General features: G+C 32.9%; 2 protein-coding genes across 4 annotated transcripts in view; one reads left to right on the forward strand and one right to left on the reverse strand.

Moving 5' to 3' along the window:
- Positions 1-22,419, reverse strand: part of LOC123708327 — a 46,583-nt gene that overhangs the window by 14,827 nt on the left and 9,337 nt on the right. For 2 of the 3 annotated variants that reach the window (XM_045658999.1, XM_045659000.1), the window contains exons 2-3: positions 22,164-22,269; positions 21,254-21,420 (exon numbers count right to left, since the gene is read on the reverse strand). In XM_045658999.1, coding sequence (XP_045514955.1) covers positions 21,254-21,420; positions 22,164-22,269 — 273 coding nt within the window. Of the gene's footprint in view, positions 1-21,253; positions 21,421-21,975; positions 22,270-22,419 lie in introns of all 3 variants that reach the window. The other variant, XR_006753591.1, reaches the window with a different exon arrangement.
- The window catches only part of LOC123708326 (homeotic protein ultrabithorax), a 97,258-nt gene that overhangs the window by 14,703 nt on the left and 60,136 nt on the right, over positions 1-22,419 (forward strand). The gene's annotated exons all lie outside the window — the stretch shown is intronic.

A 22,419-nucleotide genomic window follows, 5' to 3' on the forward strand; every position in this document is an offset into this window, starting at 1 on the left:
AATGAATATGTAACAATTTACCATAGTTCTAGATCAATTTTGGGGCAGTAATTCAATGTGTGCTTGTTTTTGAAATGGAAATTTATTTATAATGCAATATCGTTTGTATAAGACGGGGATCAATTTGAAAAGATTGGGTGATGTATACCATTTTTTTTATTAAGTAAGTGATCGCCTGCGAACGTAACTGAAATACTATAGTTATTTCTGTGTAGCAAAGTGTTTTGTTACTATTTAACATTAGCTTTGTTAGTTTTACCCGCATTAACCAGGTAAGGCGTTCAGTAAAAACATAATGAATGTTTCCGTCAAACTAGTTTCATAGACCAAATTTTCAGCTTTTTGAGAATGAATATACCTATTAAATGATGACGTTTTATCTAATACACAACTTACCCTCACATAAATCATTAAATATTCTAATTACTAATAATTAAATTCGTATCAATAATTTTTATCTTGTTTGTACTGAACTCAGCGGGCGATTCTGCACAGGCGCCGCATTACAATATCGCTATCGGCCCTCGGGCTCTAGGGCTGCCAATCTGAAGTAACAAGGACTAGGACCTGCAATTACTCAGTACAAGTTTGCAGGCTATAATTACGATTGATTTACTGAAGTTTTCTTTAACTGAACATAGTAGACAAAAAATGCAGTACGTAAACGTTTCTATAAATCTACAAACAATTACTTAATAAAAATACTATTAACTTCTTCACTTAACTTCATTATTGTAACAGTAATATTTCTTCATTAGAAAAATACTCTATGTCATTTTAAACTGGCAATACTTTAACATCGCTGGTAAGACTTGCATTATATATTCTACGTCAGTGCGTCAAACGGATATGTCAGAGCCTCACTTGGCCATGCGATGCAAAAAATTAATCGCTGCATTTAATTGTTGTATCATCATAATTGAAAAATGGAATTTCATTTAGCATATATTGCACATAAATGCATCTGAAGACGTATTAGAAGTGTTTTGTACCTAGTGGAAAAATTTACCTAAGTGTCAATTAATGTTCTTACCACTTATGTATGAAACTTATGTAATAAGCTTAGATTTTATTAAAGGTCGCATTTTGGCCAGAACTCACTCATATTCAGATTGAGCATTATCATAAAAGAGTAGGTTTGGTTATCCATACTTGCTACCCTCACACTTTGCTATAGATTTTCGTTTTGTTTATATAGTTTATTTTTAGTATTGTCTTTTGTTATTTTTTTTATCTTTTCTTTTATGTTATGTTTGCCTTGTATGTATGTGCTTGTCATAAAAAAAAATATTTTATTTTTCTTGTACTAAAGTATAAGTGTGCTGAGTGTTGTGAAGCTTTTATAAAACGTAAATTAATGCAAAGTATTTCTAATACATCTTGAATTAAAAACAAATGACTTCTTTACTGGCGATTTTACGTAAGTTTCCGTAACATTAGGCATATAATCATTATAGCCTTTTATTTTATGAAATAGCAACAGAGTGCTTTAAATATTTTTCAGGGCCAAATACTAAAAAATATTGTATTCATCACAGTAAGCGAGATCCGAGTAGTTTATTCGCATTAAATCATACAACTCGTAAATCGCGCAAACCCGTTCTACAGCTTATCAAAACAATACACAGACACACTTCTAACATCGCAAAGTAAAACGTCTTTTCGTTAATCCTCGATGTTCTAATTTCACACTTAAATTGTTTAATGTAAGGTCTGGTTTCACTATCAGTCACCAAGCAATTACGTCTTTTTGGAAATGAGAGAATATCATTTCAAAATTAAGCCTCAAGAGTATGATAAATTTTCATAAATCAGATATAATTTATTGGAGTATGGACTTTAAGGTGTTGCCAATTGGTTTATTTTGGTTTATGGGATTCGTTAACTTACGCCATTCATTCATAGTTGCTGAATGCTGTAATCGGTCTCGAATCGCTCCGGGTTTATAGTAATTTTACAACGGGAAGTAAAAAACGATATTTTATAATTATACATGTCAGATAATGATACCGCTGGCACAAAGTGAAAAAAAAAGATTAGCTTGTTTCATTTGTTACATACAATTCTCAATATAAATGAGTTTATAGAACGAAATATAGTTTCGTTGATATTAAAAACCTATAGATTTATTCGTACACGCCAACTGAAAAAACACGTTCATTAAGCCATGAGCAAATGTCAGATAACAGAACTATTATCTATAAAAGTAGGGTTTTATTTCAATTATTTTCACGAGCGATTATTTTTTATGAGTGCTTTCGTTTTGTATGACAACACGAACGTTTTAATTACTTAGAAGTACGCCGACTTCACATTGTATAGCAAAATACGTGTTAACATGGCTATATTATTTTATATTTTGAGGTTATTTTATTAATGGAGGGTGTGTGGTTAACTTATACAATACATACAAGAGTTGGATTCATTCTTATGTAATACGATGCTGGTTAAACTATACTAAAATAAGACCTAAATTATTATGGAGCGGTAAATGGCAACCTTCATATCGAACAATAGAAATTGGTATAATGCAAAAAGTGCGAAGCTACAGATACACGATAACTTAAAAACTGTTTATACTTGTTTTATTCTTATTTTGGAATGTTTCTTCAGAGATTATTGTATAAATAATATTTTTTATAAAAATAAATCAATGGCGCTACAACCTTTTCAGGGTCAAATATAGCTGTTTCATGATAATTTGTCAATCTAACAGGTAGGTGATCAGCCTCCTGTGTCTGATACAAGCCGTCGGGTCTAGGGCGAGCCGGTTTCCTCTTGATGTTTTCCTTACGACCTCAGGGACAAGAGTCGCACACCTAACACTGCGCTAACATATAATGTATACTATTGATAAAGTTATAGTCGTAATTTTAATATATAGTGGGATTTTTTGACAAATAAAAGGTTAGAATGATTCATATATATCACCCTGCGTGTCCGTTGAACATTAAGATGTCTATAAAAATACATCACATAGATATTATTACATTAAATAAAGTTTCATTGTTTGATAAATCATACAAATTGATACTAATGAGATAAAAATCTGTAATTCGTGTACATTAATCCGTCTGATTTAAAAAAAAATATCTTACAGATAGAAAACCGTTGAAATCTTAACGTTTTTATAATATTTGCAAGTGTGCACAATAATTAGTTTTCTATAATGAAATCTTCAATCCACATATAAACTCTATAGGTAGAACCTTTTAAATATGGCGTCTAATTGAACTCATTAAGTTATTTAAGCCGCACATGGCTCTTCTGTTTTTCATATAATTTTGCTGTAATTTGCCTCAGCTTCTCTCCTCTGTAATCGATGCAAAACATGTGAACCTAAATTGAAAGAAATCGATTTTGACCACAGATTGTTATCCTAAAATAGACCCTATCATTAGTAAAATGTATTTATGTAAATTATTTATTCACCGCATATAAACGTGATTTTGAAGTACACCAAAATGTCGTCGTGTGTCGTGATAGAGCCATACTTAAAATCAACTTTAATTTAATAAAAAGTATGAAGGGTGAAAATTATAAACGAGAGACGAAACCATTATGCGTTTCGTGCAAATGTGATTGGTCAACGGGAACCTCTAGAAAACGATACGTCATCTTATTGGGTTCAAATACAGTTTAAAGACAAATACAGTTTCATTTTAAGTTTAAAGAGGTATTTATGATGATTCGATCGTATGTCGTAGGTTCGATCCTAGGCTGTGCACCAATATATTTTCTGTATATGTACGCATTTAACATTCGCTCATTTATTGATATCTTTAATAACTTTAGAGTTTTAAACAACTTTAAGCCTAGTGACTTCAGTGAAAATATGATACGGCACCTCTAATACAATACGCGTTGACTCGTGACATTATACGTCATCTTATTAAGTCCAACCACAAACACAACCATAAACAAGCGAAACATGAGAAATTAAAGGAGATATTTAAATTAGCAGTGTTGAGCAATGACTTCAGTGTGCGCGTGCGCTCGCGTCCCTGAGGTGGTAGTTTTGATCCCCGGCCATGCACCAATGGATTTTCTGTTTATGTACGCATTTAACACCCTCTTGTACAGTGAAACCTGTCTCAAATCCAATAATAGACTGAAGGCTGATCACCTACTTGATTATAAAATAAAAAATGATACAAGAAACGAATCAAATATAAGGCATATAGGGTGGGGGGGCAACTGGATAACTATTATTAGTGTTAGAGTTAAATTGCTCTTAGCAAAATTTTAAAAATTGTATTAATACATGAAAATATTTTAATAGTAATAATAATTTAACCATTTATGGAATAATACCTGCTGACATACTCATATTTGCTGACTCTACATTTACGTTCTTTACTTGAAGATGATGTTTTGATTTATTATTGAAATTTTTCTCACTACAGTTTAGTGTTATTAATTTAAATGACATTTTATCTACATTATTCGCATCTCAAAGTCGGCTATAAATTAATTTTGTACCAATTTGCCTAAAATTTGTCACAATTAAAGTTATTTGAAAAAAAAAACTGCTGAAAATTCAGTCATCACAGCGCTCTACATTAGAAGGGGACAAAGCATTCGTTGCGTCTCCCTCGGCTCTGTAAACACTAAAACGCTCGATAGATGGCAGTAAAAATCGTGAGAATGGTTTGAAACGGCCACTAGTGTCGCCATCTAGCTGAGTTTAACCGAACTTTTATGGCGCGTTTAAATCGAAGAGGGCTCTTCGGCAGCTCGTAAACGATTTTATGAGCGCTCCACTTCTGGCCGGTATTATCCGACCGAGTTGAGTTGGCAGTCTAATGTTAGGGTGCTACTGTTGAGTACTATAGTATTTAATTCAACCGGTGTTCATGGGCTTTATGTGCGATTCAAGGTGCGATTGGATGGCGTGCTTGAACGTTTATTTGGCTTTATTGTTGGGGTTTGTTTATGCGATTGCTGTTTAACCAAGTACGGGGTTTTGAACATGCTCTTGTTATGATTATTATGTTGTTACGAATAATATAAGAGGTTTGTGGGTAATCGTTTAAATACAATTTATTTACGTGATTGGTTCTACAAATTTTGTTGATTTAAGTTTTATTTCCTGTTATTTATAAGATTATTGTGATAAATAAACGTAGAAACAAAGTCAATGTCCATATATCGTTAATTTATATTTAAAATTTCCCAAAATGTAGCCGTGAAAAAGGCAAATCATAAATAAGATCCGATTCAAATTTGTAGAAGATGCTATCGGTATGATTTGTAGGCTCGCACCCGAGAGCGTTTGTCTAGTGATGCGACAAATCTCGTATTTATCGATAAAAAATGAACGATAACGTTTGCATAATTTAAAAAAAATATTGCCACTTCTCAACGTACCACTGTTTATTTCAAAACTATTTGTATAATTTAATACATTAAACCATGTAACATGCTTATCACAATATATAACTGGAAATCTTCAAATATTCCAATTTACGTGACCATTTGTTAGAAACTAATAAATAATCATTAATTTGAATCCAATTCTCGCCCACTTCTCAAGTCGTAGGAACTTTTGATTTATGAAAAAGCTCTATTAGTCACCTAATATAATACTATTAGGTTTATTTATAACAAATAAATCGAATAATTAATTATATAAGTATACATATACCACCATGACAGCGACAAACACCTACCGACCAATCTGTTATCTACATAACCCGAACAATACTTTATAGCCATTAAGTTTAACAGGTATTTTTTTACCCAGATTCATGCCTACATAAATAGGTGAGCAGTATGAGGAACTACATTTATTTTCATTTAACTCCATTTGTATCGTGGCACCGCGTGGAGATTACGTGATTTAACAAAGGCAGTGCTATAAATCTAAAGCCTGTCTTAGTAGGCTTTGTGGGCATTTTTGATATGTGCCTTTAAAAGCTTTTTTCTGTATTTAGATGAGAGTTCATTGTGTAATTCATTAATGTGAGGGTTGGGCGGTGCGTAGTTGATATCGAAAGATAGCGCTTTATTTATTGTACCAAGGTAATTTGATTAAAAAGAACACCATAATGTTCGTGTTAATCTAATTACAAATTAGATGTAATGATTCTCATTTTAAGCTTATTAGATCTTATCTGACATTTTTATATCCACTTAGTATTTCAAATTACAACACAATATACAACTCATATATATATTGTACATATCAGCATGACTTATTATATATAGTTTTAAAGGTAGATTGTAATAGAAATTTAAATAAATTATTTGAAGGCAAACAAATAAATGAAATTATGAATTCACTACCTAGGTAAATTAAAAGGTCAATAATAATTTGTTACTTAGTTCATTGGTCGATAAAAGCAAAAGTTTAAGACGAATTGTGAATAAATTTCCATTCCACAACTCATTAGTTGCCATTCTCATTCATTAAATCTGATCACGCGTAAGCCATCATTCGCATTTACAAATGACTAGACTGCGAAATGCTGAGTTGTTACCAATCTCACACCGTACTTAAATACTTGTTTGATAATAGTTATCTATAGAAGTTATACTTTATCAATAAATAAACATAATTCCGCTAACGAACCTATCAAAAGAGTGTGGGTGGTCCAATAAAGAATTATTCGCATTGTCTATTCACGAATCGAGCTACGATTTGCATTGAGCCTACCCGGCATACATACATTGGCAAGTAATTAGAGTCCATATCGATATTCTAATCGCGCACCTCATGATATAATGATACACTATTAGCACCTAATTACTGAAGAGATCCTTCTTTAGAGAACCTTAATGTTTTGATTGTATAAAGATAGTCTAAAGTAGATTTAATTTTGTTTCGTAAAAATAATTAAATAAAATAAATCAGTGGCGCTACAACCTTCAGCCTGTGTCTTAGATTTCTGAATCTGTTTATCTGTTAATAGGCGAGTAGGTGATCGACATCCTGTGCCTGACACATGCCGTCGACTTTTTAGGTCTAAGGCATGCCGGTTTCGTAATAATAATCATTTCTTAATTTGTATTATATTTGTATGGAATTCAAGTGGCTTTATTATTATTATATGGCGAGAAAACTTAGTAGACCATAAGGTGTTGGTGGGGTGGAGTTGTCAAGGATCTCGAAACAATCGGTGTTCGAAGTTGGATGCAAGAAGTAGATGCGAAATAAATTGCGATGGCGAAATATACTTGATGAGACTAAGGACCATAAGGTGCTGAATAGCCATGGCTGATTATTATTTACATAGCTTAATATAAATAATAAAAAAAAATATTTTTTTTGACTTTTTACGATTTGTAATTGTATTGCGTTATCGAAAATATTACAAAAACTGTTAAAAACCAATCAATTAAAGGTGAATCGCATTCAACCTATTAAAAATAAGTTTATATATCAATATAAACGCGCCAATAATTTACATTGCAACAGTTAATAAAGAAAACAAAGCTATAATTCACACAGGTACTGTAGTGACCTGACCGAGCGCCACCGGAGTAATACGTCAAGACTAGACAGCGCCCCCTCCCCCGGACCCAGGGGTATTAGAAAGAGATGGAGAAATGCCAATAAACAAATGAGAAAAAGAGATCGCACACAATCGCAGAACATGGCGTATAACACCCCTTGATTTATTGCTACTGTGCCAAAGTTCGAACTTTGTGTGCGTTATGTATAGGACTTTAAAATTATTTAAAAAAATATATCCATGTATTTAAATTAATAAATCTTTTATTCATAATAAATGAATGGGTATTTAAAAGTATCCTCTTAGGTGGTATCGAAAATTCTGTTAATGAGAACATTGTATGTTGTAAAGGTGTATAAATATTGTTCGTGGCTTGTCATCCCGCTAGGAGGTCTTAACTCCCACTTATTTATTAAGTAAGGAATGGTCTCGACCCTAAATAGACCAAATAAATTACATATAATAAACATCTGCCTTTTGTAAAAAATCTATTGTCATTTCTTCGTGTATTATATACGACAAATGTTCAAGATTATTTAATTTCTTGACCTCGCGTAATAAAGCAATGTCGGCCAAGTGTTGTAGCTTCAGTGTGCGACTCTCATAGGAAAAACATCGTTAGAAAATCGGCTTGCCCTAGACTAAAAAGTCGACGCCGTGTGTCAAGCATAGAAGGCTGATCACCTACTTAGACAAATGATCATGAAATAGATACATAAATCTGAGGCCCAACAAAAAAAGGGTGTTGCGCCTCTTTTGTTTTGCGTAATAAATTGCTTGTTTTGTCCACGGTTCAAAATAGTGTCAACTCATATTTGAAAGCAATACTTGACCGGTTTCGAAATTCGAACTAATCATTAGAGCACAATAACCTCTGCAATTCGATACTGTATTCCACTTTCGTAATATAAAATTTCTAGTTAAAATTTCGTTTAAATTATAATTGGTGACAAATATAGTAAGATAGGGTCCCGGCGAGGGCATTGTTCATCCGATGACAAATAATGGCAGATAATTCCACGCTATCGTCTGTCCGATGTGAATTTAGCACTGTTTCGAGCCAATATTCCCTGTTCATATTAAACCTATACAAATGTATAATACAGAGAATTATGTGTTCGAAATTTAACATCGGCCTCGAGGCTTTAAGTTTTTGGCTTTGGCGATAAGGGCCACGAATAGGATATTTTTTTTATTTTTATGTAGGTACCTACTTAAATCATAGCAAACACGCTGTCATATAAAGTCTTAGCGCTTTTTAAAAATGTAATGCTTATGTGTGTTTCCTTTGGAGTAGAGACTCTTGGGCCGTGGGTTTCAAGTACACAGGTGCTTATTTAAGACTTTAGTTGGCACATGGTAGATAGTACCAATGGCCCCAGAGCTGGTGCTTTCCTCGCTCAAAGAATAAGTATCGCAATACAGCGAGAAAATGCTGCCAGCGTAAAAGGTACACTGCCACAGGGAAGAAACTTTTTTTATTTGTTTTAAATTTCTTTTTAATAATTTTTTATAATTACTTTGTTGGTTACGAAATTTTTATATACAAATTATACGCATGGAGCATGATTTAATGTTTTGATAAAAATGTTTTCTATTTTTATACTTGTGTCAAATCTTAAGCGTTTGTCTATATTGCATAAAAGGAAGCTTTTTTCCCAAATACATTTTTAGGTCATTTATAGAGTATTTACAGTATCAATTTAAATCTCAAACGTTTAATGCCTAGATAATCTTAACAACTCGTATGACTATTCCGGCCGTTCATTATGTTCCCTTATCTATTGAAAATTTCCTAAAGCGTCTAACGATAGTTAATACACGAAACCCATGATATTCACGTTGGTCGTGACTGAAGTTTGATCTAACAAACATTATATACCTACTCTAGACCTCCCATTTATTTGTCTAAATATAGCATTTATAACAAGCTAGTTTCGAAACTACATACTTTATTAGCCAGTACAATTATTTTAACTGTCATTTGTAAAAGCTAAGATAGATGCATACATCTTCAACCAGATTTATCATGGAGATTGTATATAGGAGATGTTCGGATTAATGCCTACAGTTGAGTTTCATCATCGGACGTTGAGGCAGAATACGAAATTCCACCCTTATCACCTCGATATCCGTCGTTCCACAACTAAGCGTTACTTAAGTCAGGTTTTTTCCGTGCACCACCACTATATGAAACCAGCTGTCCGCTGAAGTACTTGCTTAGGCTTTAGGTCCTTCTCGAAAACAGCGTACCAATTCTTAATAGGCCGCCAACGCACTCGCGAGCCCTCTTACGTTGAGTGTCCATGAGAGGCGGTATCACTTAACATCAGATGACCATTTTGTTCGTTCTATAAAACAAGAAGCTCAATAAACCGATTTTTGCATCATATTATGCTTCGGTTATAATATGTAGCGCCTTAAGAGTACAAGAATACACATCAATTTTGTATATTAGCTTAGAGGTACATTATAAAAACTTCGCGGAGTTTTCTATACTCGGCCATAAATCTTGCGTTTTTAATAGATAAATAGGGCTTCGCAAAACGAGCAATATCACATTATTTTGTCCTCCCTCAGGAAAGGCCCTTCTGATAAAACCTCCTTACCTCACACCCTTTATGTTAATGTACTACGCCAGACGGTGACAACCATTTTTTGGCCCACTTGGTTACATTATGGAAGCTATAACGAGTATTTCAAATTATATTCTCCATTAAAAGCAGATGGAGTTTATTCTTTAAGTGATTTTGGTTTAAAATAACAAAACGTTTTACGTAACTGTAAATCAAAGCCGCCTTTAAATGCAAATACAGGTAGCTAATTTAAAAAAAGCAGTTTACAAAACATTAATTATTCTACCGTTGTAACGTTTAACAAAAGTGAACCCGCGGCGCGATATAATAAAATGCTCAAAACTTGGAAAAAATATTCCCTCATAAACAAAGCAGTTCGGATGCAAAGTTAGATAAAGAACATCTCACACACCTGAGCTAGGAAATTGCTTTTTTCTAAGCGCCTCAAGTTACGCAACTTTCTCCAACAATAAAAGAAGTTTCGTGTACGAACTTTCCCGTTTTTTGTCGGTAGCACATAAATCATCGTATGATATGACCGTCCGATGGGACAAGAAATAGAAACAATAAAATATTGTGACATTCTTTTGTTAAAAATTTCATAACTGTTACGGTGAAAGTTGTAAAATTTTGAACATAATTAATGCAAATAAAGAATCCCGTACAATAGTGCTTGTGTCCTATATCAAAAATATAAAACTTATGACACACGTAGGTACCCAGTACCCACTGACTACTGAATCTTATCGTTGCCAGCCCATAAAATGTACCCTTATCACAACTAGTTAAAAACTAATTACAAGGGTGACACCACCTTTACATAAATCCCGCGGCTCCAGCGAAATGCCTCGACAAAACTTATTTTTAAGAAAAATCCCCTCGAGGCTTCCCTACCTCGCCCCTCACCATCCGCGCTCTGAGAGGAATTTATCACGATTTATATTCATGGCATAACAAAGTGAGCCTGTTTGGGGCGATACATTCAGATAGCGCTCAAATTACAAATACTAAGCAAGAGGAAAGGAAAAAAAACCATAAAATCTTTACTTATTAATCAATAATCCATAAAAACTGTATAAAACATTTATATCACAACCGAATAGCACCTATAGATAGGCCAACACATGGCTGTGTAACGAATCGTATTTCGTAAATAAATTCTAAACGTTTTAATTTAATTTAATTTGCATAGTATTACTGTGATTAGGACTAGAACATGTTAGCAAATGTTTGAAATATCGTGCAGTAACTCTAGCGGCGTCGGAACTACAAATCAGCTGTGGTTTGGGCCGGAAGTGTTTAGTGCCGGTACAACAGCTATTTTATGTCTTTGACAAACGGATTCCAAACGTCGTCACGATTCCAATCTGCTGTCTAAATATAGTTTCATATTCATATATTAAATGAAACTGTTGCTTAGAAAACTTTATATATATTTTTTAGTTTTCTACAAACGCAAATATTGTATTAACATTAATTTTGTATATAACGCAAATATTGTATTATTTTTCTTAATAAAATTCGAATGTTTAGAAATTGTTCTTAGTTTAAAATGTTGAATTTTTAGCGAAATAAGGGTCAGTTTTAGATTGATTTCAATCCTTGTGAGTGACACTAGATAAATCCACGGAGCCCGTACAGCTGGATTGTGACAAAGGGGTGCAGTGTAGCCTTCAGGGCTCAGTCGGGGGTGGCTCCACCATAATTGATGAGGTTCTTAGCACAGCAGGGCGCAGAATTATCATCGCGCTACGACACCCGAGTACAAGCTCTCATTAATTTGTGATTAGCCCGCACTAGAGGTTTTCTTCTAATTAGATAATCAGTTTTTCTTAGGGATTTGTCTTGCTTCATATTGATGGCGTACTTTAAGAGGGCGTTCTTAATTGCTGCTTTACGTTACACAGTTTTGTTTTGTTCCAGTGATTTTATTGCTTGGGTATTGGTGATGGAATTTTACGTAATAACTTAGACTTAAGACGATTGTAAATTGACTATTAGATATGTAATTTAGAAAATATACACGAGGATATGTATAGTATGTATTTTTCTATCGATTTCAATTCTATTATCTACCAGAAATGAAGAAAAAAGGTTTTGCAACCTCTTAGGCCTGGACCTTCCTATTGGTATATCTGTTTCATAATCATTTTGCTTTATCTGTAGGCAAGTAGGTGATTAGCCTTCTGTGCCTGATAAACGCAGTCAACTTTTTGGATCTTGGTTTGGGACAACCAAAAATTACGAGCAAAAGTTAAATACATTTAGACAAAAAGACCATCGGGATGATGAGAGTCGCAAGCTGAAGCTACCACAATAATACTTATGCTAAAAGTAAGTTTGTTTGTCTTAAATGTAAATTATTGCATACAATGTAACAAAACAATATGTAAAACGTTTTACTTAAAAAACTCATCCCGTAATAAATATCTTAAGCATCGTTTACTTGGAAAGAGGCAAAAACGTATTCCCCCATACAGTAAGTTAAAAGGTGGATCTCTACAATATTTATTCATGTTGGGGCAAATGTATTATTTGTATGTATAAATAGATTTTTCTGTTACTGATTATCATAATAATGTCAAATATATTAATAGTATCGACGTTCTTTGATATGTTTAATTAATTATTCAATAAGTAAACGGGACAGTTTAAATTAATGGATTTACTACTTTGTTAAAATGAAGGCCAAATAATCGAATGATTAAAAAAATATTATAAAAACGGAGTTTCATTGCTGCTTGATTATTTTAGTAAAAGTTTGTATAATCATCAAACTGTCTAATATTTTAGTTATTCAGTAAAAAAAATTATCATGGATTGAGAACTTATTATAGGGTATTTGGACGGCTGGTTAGTAACATGTGCTCTACCTTCGAATTTCCCCTGTTAAATGTCCTAATATTGCCGACTTGATTAATCTTAAAAATTATACAATTCTTTAATATATGTGTAGTATTTCATATATAATCGATTTCATATATGATGCTTTAGTTTGAGCAAGTTCTACAATTTTACTTACTACTTTACTTAACAAAGTTATAATGTACATATTAGTAGGATTTCTCAATCAAATTATCGTCGAGTTTGTCTCATGTCTCCTATGTGGCTTAGCCAAGAAATCTTACGTTTATTAGATTAATTCTATGGGGTAGATCGGAGCCAATTTGTCTGATTGCTACCAATGTCAATGTGTATTTTACCTATATATCCGCTACCAATTTCAATAAATTTTGACCCCATCCCTCGTCCCCATCGATAAATATTTGCGCTTGATTAATTCAATAAACTTATTACATTGAAATATTTTGTATCTACCTTAAAAGATTGCAAAGGGCTGGTTATGTACCTACCTAGCCCTAAAGTGGCTCCAATTTGTCTATGAATGTCTACGGAATCGTCTTTATTTGACATTATTTTTACGTAATATAGCAACGAAAATTATCTTTGATTAATTGCTTAATAAAAGGGCCTTTAAAACGGTGTTATTATTAGTTTTGTATATAATTAAAAGATACCTAGCTTATTAAGTAAGAAGTCCCCTATAGTGCGTAGGGCAAATGGTTAATTATAAACCTTCGACCTCATACATATACTATTATCTTCAAGTGAACACGCCTTTTTCCCGTACGGACCAAACGTCGAGGGGAAAAATGTAATGGCAATACTGGGAAGTGATTCTTCTAAATTAATCCAGACTACTTCCGACCTCTGATTTTAATGTACGGATTTTTGTATAAGGAAAAAACCTTTCGCTATAGTTGCGAATAATATACTAACTACCCACTAATGGGAAATTATTAATAAAGTAAGTACATTAGGAAATTATTAATAAAATTTATATTTAAATTTAAATAATTACGGAAAGCAACAATTTTACTAAGAACTTACCTAAGCTTATGTGTAGGTATTATACAAAAAAATTGCTTAAAAACCGAATTCCAACAGCGCAAATGAAACGACACTTTAAGGGGTTAAATCGTATTAAGGCAGGCCATTGGAAATGTTTAAATCGATTTTCCTCAATTTTCCGCGAGAGGGCGCTAGAGGCCCGACTCAATTTATCCGGTGTCGCGCAGCGGATCCGGCTTCACTATTGTTTGCCAAATGAACTACGCGACGAACCATACACCATAGTTACATTGCTAACGACATTGGGAAATTCGAATACGATTGTCGAACGCGATAAAGACTGAATAATATTATCCGATTCAAGGAAATTCGCACTTGATTATTGCGAAACTACCATCCATTAATCTTACAAGAAGTTAATTAAAGGACGTATTAGTTTATCGACCCTTTGAACCCTTTAAATTTTCTTTCATTAAGGAGTTTTGTTTATTTCGCACAACCGGAACCTATTTGTTGGGCCGCTATTTAAAACATTCGCCCCGTCTGTTTACATAGATCAGATACGTTCAACAAAGGCTTTTGTAATTAAGAAAGATATTTTAAGCTGGCGGCAGCTTGCCTTCTACGCGAAATGAATTTACTGGATTAACTGCGTTTCAACTTTTGTTAAACGGAGTTTTGTTTATTTATTGCGATTTAATCTAATCCAAGCTTAAGCAATTTATGGAATTTAATTTATAATTATGTAACTGACATAATAAAACGCAATGGATGGAGAATTAAAATACTCGATAATAAGCTATCAAGACCTCTATAATTTATTATTTCCACATCAGAGCTAGGTAAAACACGCAAAGCAATATTTCGAACGGCTCCCGAATATAAATTTGGACGAGAGACCAACCCCAATTTAGGAGTGCATTATTTTCGCTTTCACAGACATCCGATACAATTAAAATCTTCTTTAATTAAGGGATGGCTATATATCATTCGCACGTGGCGCACAGTTTTCCACTTGTATACCTACGCTTGCGCCTTATCGTAGAACGGCTTAGGATTACGGGATAATGTACAAAAATAATTCTTATTATGAATGACGTAAGGTGTATATTTCTCATTAAAGAAAAGGTCTGTTAAACTCAACAGTGTAGTTTCTCTGTATCTCTTTTCACTTTGTCGCAATGTCTCCTTTATTTACTCTTACATGAGGGATGCTCGCAATAAATAGGTGCGCGCACATATTTGACATTTACAAATACCTTCCAAATTGGTTTTCTAAAGACAATTTATTATAAATTCTATACTTGTAGCATTTCTCACAGTATATCTATACTTTTATACCCCAGTGATTAAGCGCACGGTCTGGTGTTCGAAGTCTTGCTTATGGTCATAGAAAACGCGGCATATCTTGGAATGATAAATAAATGATTAATGATTATGACCTATGTTATAGCGCCATAGGATTATTATAATTAAAACGAAACTCAGTCTGCTCTTATATATTAACCATTTGGTAACTACAAAATATTTTCAGCTGCATTAAAATTAACCTAAAAGATGAGCCATCAGATAATTAATCCCTTGTTAATTAAGCTGCTTCTAATTAACTAACAGATACAAAACCGTACTATTTGCTAGCAGATTTAGTTTTAAGCCGCATAAACACAATAATATTATTATGAAAAATACTTTGGTTAAAAATCGTTGCTAAATCTGTCATAAAATCGAAGTCCGAAAATGAAAGCTCCCTAGAGAGTTGTAATTCAAGTGACAAATATCGAAGTCCACAATTCATTTTTCTGCTATCTGTGCGCTTGTGTCGCCATATGTGCCGAGGGACACCCACCATTGGTTCTCCATCAACGGGCCGTATGATCTATTTTTGCTGGATATAAAACACTACTTTTCCCTCTACAATATTTTATATGTATTTTAAGCTTCGTACGTGACTCTATTTTGGGGTGTTCCGGCTCGGTCCCATTACGGTTTTCGAAGTCATCAGCGACGGGTAATAATAAAATTGCCATCGAATACAAAAATATAAATTCTTCGGTGATATAAAATCGTTTTGTATCATTAAAAATATTATGTCGCGATTCAGAGCGCATGCATTATCGACATCGAAAATTTCACATGCCCATATAATTTTAAGCTCGTAAAGCCTGAACAATAATTCACTGGGAGCATTTGCGGAAAATGCATTTTATTGTTAAAACGTGAATTTTATTTATCGTCGACAGCGTGGTGGGAGTATAGTGGGGGAGGCTGATTTGCAGTAGCGGCGCATCGAACCCCCTTTGGCACGGATTATTTATACTAAAGGTAATTTCGCTGGTTCATTATTGGGAAATGCAACATTTGTGCATTTCACGGCCTGTCATTTGCAGTTCATTAAAAATAAGCTGAAACCGCAATTAATCGTTCATAGCCATTCAGATTTTATCCTGCTAATGACATTCATCGTTTATTGATATTAATTTGAACAGTGAAACTGACGGATCATATATTTTTCCATATTTAATTAAAAACCAGTGATAAATAATAAAATAATTCAATCATAGTATTGTCTTTTAACATAACTTTTACACATTGAAAGAAAACACTTTTTAACCGGATTGAAGCTATGTATTATTATTATAAACTTATAACGGACACGATCACCGTGACCACGCACGCTGTAAAGCACGCAAAACGTCGGAAAAAATTAAATTTAAAATATATAAATAATTATAAGTTTATAATAATAATACATAGCTTCAATCTGGTTCAAAAGTATTTTCTTTCAATAATTCATACATATTATTTAAATTTTTATTCTAAAATCTAAAGCTCTTTAACGAGAAGTTTATGCAATAAAGTTATTAATTTCTATTACAAATCTTTCTTAGATTCTTATATGTTATTTCTTGTTCAGTAGTAATGTGTACTAAAGCGATGGTAATCACAAGGCGTAACCTACAACTAGGCTCCCGCCCATAGCGCATTGTATCGGCTGATACTTGATTTTAATTGTGTATTTATTGTTTGATTGTAACTACTTGAAGTAAGTTGCTTATCAGATTCAAATTAACTGTATATTGCTGGATAAATATTCAATTAAAATCAGAAGAAATCACTCGTTTCAACATTTTATGTTTAAATAAAAGCTCCTCGTCTTTATGCTGAGTTTTATTTCGAAACAACACTAGAAATAAAACATTTCGTATCTTCCCCTATTTAGTGTGAGAAAGAGGCTTTTAAAAGCTATTTAGCTATCCCTAGCGTCCGCAGCGGCTGTTTTTTCGCTGAAAAGCCAATTTGGAATGAATCACTGTATGGAGAGCATCTGTGCTAATTTACCTACCGGCGGACAGTCTAATGCGAGCTGTTCGCTCGTAAATATAGACCGCGACCGAACGCCGAATATCGAAAGCCGGCATTAGTCGGATACAGCTAATACACATGGGGGCATGCGCGATAAATTATCATGTTCATTTGAATTCGATGTTTAATCTGTTCATTGCTTTAGCTTTTAATAAATAAATTTGAAAATAATTCAATTGTTCGTGTTATGAAACATATCATGTAAATATAGTTAAGGTTATTATTGATATAGTTATGAGTTCAGTGTGCTCCGTTCGGTGTTCGTTTAAAAATTAAAAGCGTTTAATAATAAAGTCGTTTAATAATTAATGTTGGAACTAAAATATGTTTGTTGGAAAAACAATGTTTAGATATTTTAGACAATGAACATATTTTGTGAGCAATTTATATTAGAACGTATTTTTCAGGCTCCTGAAACCGTCAATTGAAATAGAGATACTACTGACCAATCACAAACGAAACACATCATTGTTTTTTTTTCTTTCAATTTACACCCCCGCCGTGTTTAATATGCTGTAGAGTAAAAACATATATACAATCTATTTAAACAACGACAATCAGAACCAACAATCGCTATCAATCGCCTGTCGGTAGTCGCATTGAGAGCAAACTGATGAGGTTTGCGATTCGTTCCTCTGGTTTATTTTCATGTTACCAGGATAATAAATAACCAATTAATATAGTTGAAAACGAATAAATAACTAATTTGTAAATTATATTATTCCTATATTCGAGTATTATTCGTAAAGGTTCGCGTCCAATAAAAAAGTAAATTTCTACCTTGTTTAAATAATTTTTTTTTTAAATTATGTTTCATATTCATAAAAAACCTAGAATATAATATAACTAAATCAGGTATACGTGTAAAGTATTTTCTCAACTTTTTAAATCAACTTAGAGCATTTTTATTTCTGCTAAAATTTGTTTCCTTTAAAATCGTTTTCATTTCTAACTCTAGAGTTACGTATGTAAGTATTCGTAAGCAACTATTCGTGTCTTCAATATCATGTATTGATAAAAATTTTTTGTTTCAGGTAACAATAAACGCTTATCGCGCATACGTGAGTAAAACCACTATTTATCACAAAAGGTAGTAGTTGATATGCAATAATGGGAGCAATGTATCAAACTAGCTATCTAAGTTAAACGCAATTTGAAGTATGGCGGCTCTTAAGGCGTTCCCCCCAAAAAGGAGGGTAGGGGTTGCCTTATCGCGGAATTGCAGACTCTCCACCCGTTTACCTTAAGATCTTTAATATTAAACAATAAACCATGATTAGATCACCCTTATATTATGTTACAGATACTTACGAAAGTATGAAATCAAGATACACTTTATAAGGACTTTACTTGACACGTATGACTTTGATTTCTTACTAAGAATATATACGCTTTCAAAGCTTTTGACCAGGTTTCCTCATAAACCTCTATCGAGATAAAAGATATTTTATTACTTTCACGTTTCAATTAGTCTGTTTTAAACTATCTAAACCACCTTCCTGTAAGTTTATTTACGTAATGAACTACGATAATAAAAAATCAATTTACTTGAAAATGATACATAGCCATGTCGACGTCTTGCAAGTATGTACGTTTATGCAAAGAGCTATATCTTTCGTGCCGGCATGCAACCTGCGTGCGCCATGGGGAATGAAGATGTTAAATAATTTAGTCGGATGCTCGTATGGTTTATAGGGTTATATACCTTATCCCTGCAGCTTTCCTTTTTAATTAACTGCCTTATATTTGTATCGACAGGTAGATTGATGGATTTAATTAAAGCTTTAGGTATCTCAATAGCTTAAGGTTCAATTGTTAAACTTTTACCGTATATTAGAATTATATTTAAAACAAAAGAATAAATATATTTATATATGACAATTAAACAAAATGTATAGGGATTATGTGTGAATGACGCATGACTTTAATCAGATTGATGCTTGTTTTATTATAAATATATATATATATGATCAGTCGCATCTGACCTAAATCTAAAACATAAGCACTATTTACTTATATTAACAAAAGAACTTTATATAGCCATATTGTATATTTAGCTAATATATAACAATATAATTTGGTGCGTAGGGTGGCAATAAACCAACTAGGTTGCGGTGACGCGTGGGTGCGTTGATCTACAATGCGGTATGCCTATTGTTTTCTAATGACTTAATACTCTTCTTAATTAAATAATAAATAAATCAGTGGGTTTTTCATATTTTGTATACCTGTATCGTCAATGGACAATCAAAATTGTCAAGCTTACATTTATGTTTGGTTGAAGGCGAATATAAAAACACCAGTTCAAACAAAAAAATATTGTGTTAGATAGTCCAATATAGTGGCTGAAAATGCTGTTGATTCTGCAAATATTCTTACGAAAAAGCAACTTAAATGTGATATGAATTGACTAGATTCAATTGAAAGAGCGCTTCTAACGAAGAATCGAGATCGAGGTTTTGATTATTTTTGTGTAAAATTTCATTTTTCCGAAAATTTACTAAGCACCATTAGATGTTAATAGCAAAGTTATTTTAAGTCTTGAATTGCTGTAATGTATGTACTGCATACATTATTGACCAAAGTACAATTGGCAAAAAATGCGATCTATTTAAAGGAGCGTTGATGCGGAGATGTATCAAAATTAAAATTTATTGCCGGCGAGAAGACTACCGCGAGGTTACTTAGTGCGTCCCCATATTATGACAAATAACTCGAGATTGTGGGGGAAGCTTAACTAATGGACTAAATAATGTGAACTCAGATATAGAGCCTCTAAACTGTGTTATAACTTTGGACGATATAATATCTCAATAAATAATGCATCTATACAATATTTTAAAATATAGAATTCAAAAGGAACTTGAAGTCGTTAGATATTTATATTGTTATTAGTTTTAAATATTTTTGGTTAATAAAGGTTACACACATTAGTTTTTCGTTATTATACCAACGCAATATTTTCTTTAACTTTTTAACTGTTTACTACCATTTATACTTAAAATAAACGTTTCTTTCTATTTACCTCCTGATAATATTTTATTGATCCAATATTATTCCTACACGTGACTATCAAGATAGATGCACCTCTAGAGTAATAACTAATAAAGATTTATTGTTCTGGCTCAATATGTTCAGCCATAGCTCTTAGTTTGACGTCACCCTGCCCAGTATAATCGCACTTTATAATATTAGTATAAATTACATACATGGAGGACAGCGTACTGAGTAAAGGTTTAAACGATATAAGTTTATAAATTAAAAATAATCCGCTTTAATTGGCCGATACATAGTGCGTTAGTCAGATTTTGATTTAACCAAAGCCTTTTTTTTATATTTACGTTTATTTCTTGTTTGTGTTACGTACAAAAATGTAGCTCCATACAATTCAGTTTAGCTTCGGTTTTATAAAATCAGGAAAAGGTACCATTATTTCAACTTGGCAATATTTACCTCATAACTAGATCACAGATAAGGTAAGCTTATTAAAAGCTAATAAACAAACCATTGGACTTTTAGGGGGGGTTGCCACCTCGCAGAATTATGTACGACTGGGACCAATATATCAAGGGGAGGACGTGCCAGTCTCCTTGGTCTGGGTATTATAGGGTGGAATACTTAAGAACCCGGTGTCACCCCATTAAAACACTGCATTTTTGGTTAGATATTTTAATTTAGGGAGGGCGTGCATTCCTACTTGCAGTTGAGAATGTACCTTAATTATACGAAGACATTTATATAAATGTGTATCATAAATTTTAACAATTTGCGATTATACTTCAACGTATTATTTATGTAACGTAAATTTTACTATCAGATATCATTTTTGGACCATACCATAGGCTACCACTACACCAGGGGGCTGCATAAATACTATGGTAGGTACATAGATATTATGGTCTTTAAACTAAATGTATTATTTATATAGTGCCTAAAATAATGGTTAATACCTATAAAATGTTTTGATGCATTGCCTACGGCTTACGCTATTATAGTATTACTCACTGTGGAACGAGGCGTGAACGCATTGGACGCATTCGGAATCATAATTTCGAAATAACTCGGCTCCCTTTTGCTCCACACTTTTTTGGATAAACAGGAATCCCCGTCCCAAAGTTAATTCCCAAGATAGACATAATTTGGAATTGGATCCATCTATCCTGCGTAGGTACCTACGAACAAAAATAAGTTTGTACGCGACCGATTTATGCGGTCAAAAAAGTCTGAGTTATTTTTAATATATTTTGTTACTATTAATTATGTAATATAAATTTTGTAATGCCTTCTTTTGCTGTGCCCTAACAGGGTCCATAATATTGTACCTAGCTTTAAGCCTCTTAAACATCTATTGTGACATTATGGAATGCAAATAAAAATATGAATATGAATATGAGCACTACACTATATTTAGTTTCGAGTTATGCTACTATGTTTCTGGTACTATGTTTAGCTTTTTAATTTAAGCCAATTTTGAAGCAATAATAATGTTTTTAATTCCGTATATCAGAAAGAAACATTCGATGTTATATTTAATTTAGATATCATTTTTCCTAATAAGCCAAAATTACAAAGATTCATGTTGTTTTCAATTATCAATCAGTAAACTTACTATAAAAATTAAAGACTTGACCGCCTATTTTTTTACGAGCTAGCCTTACATTACCAGGTCATAAACGACACATAAACATCGTGTCGCCCTTCTACAAAACACTTCACTGTTTACTCACCATTTTAAATGCAAATATGAGTATCGCTAGAGCGAATTATCCATAGGAATTTCATACGTTCAACGATGAGGTTGTATGAATAGAAGGTCGATTTTCCCGAATCAAAATTCATTTACGCGTATCGCTTCAGCGACTTGACGCTTCACAGATATCGTAAAGATAAACAATATGCGAATTTTTTATTTCACCTTTGACACTTTAATCCAATTTGTTTCCTTGTATTCCACTCAAGGGATGGGGGAATTTCCGTTCTTATAATTGCTTTTTTCTTTTGTATATGTCTCCTTGGTGGATCTGAAAACATATTTAATTATAACTCGCCTAAAATTGTTGGAATTTGAATACTTATTAAAGTCTCATGAAAATCGATTGCATGCGAGACCGTAGCAATTCTTTTTATAGCCAACTAAGAAAATTGGCTCATTAATCTTTAAGATAAATGTT

The sequence above is a fragment of the Pieris brassicae genome, chromosome 4 (assembly GCF_905147105.1).
Source record: "Pieris brassicae chromosome 4, ilPieBrab1.1, whole genome shotgun sequence".
Lineage (NCBI taxonomy): Eukaryota > Metazoa > Arthropoda > Insecta > Lepidoptera > Pieridae > Pieris > Pieris brassicae.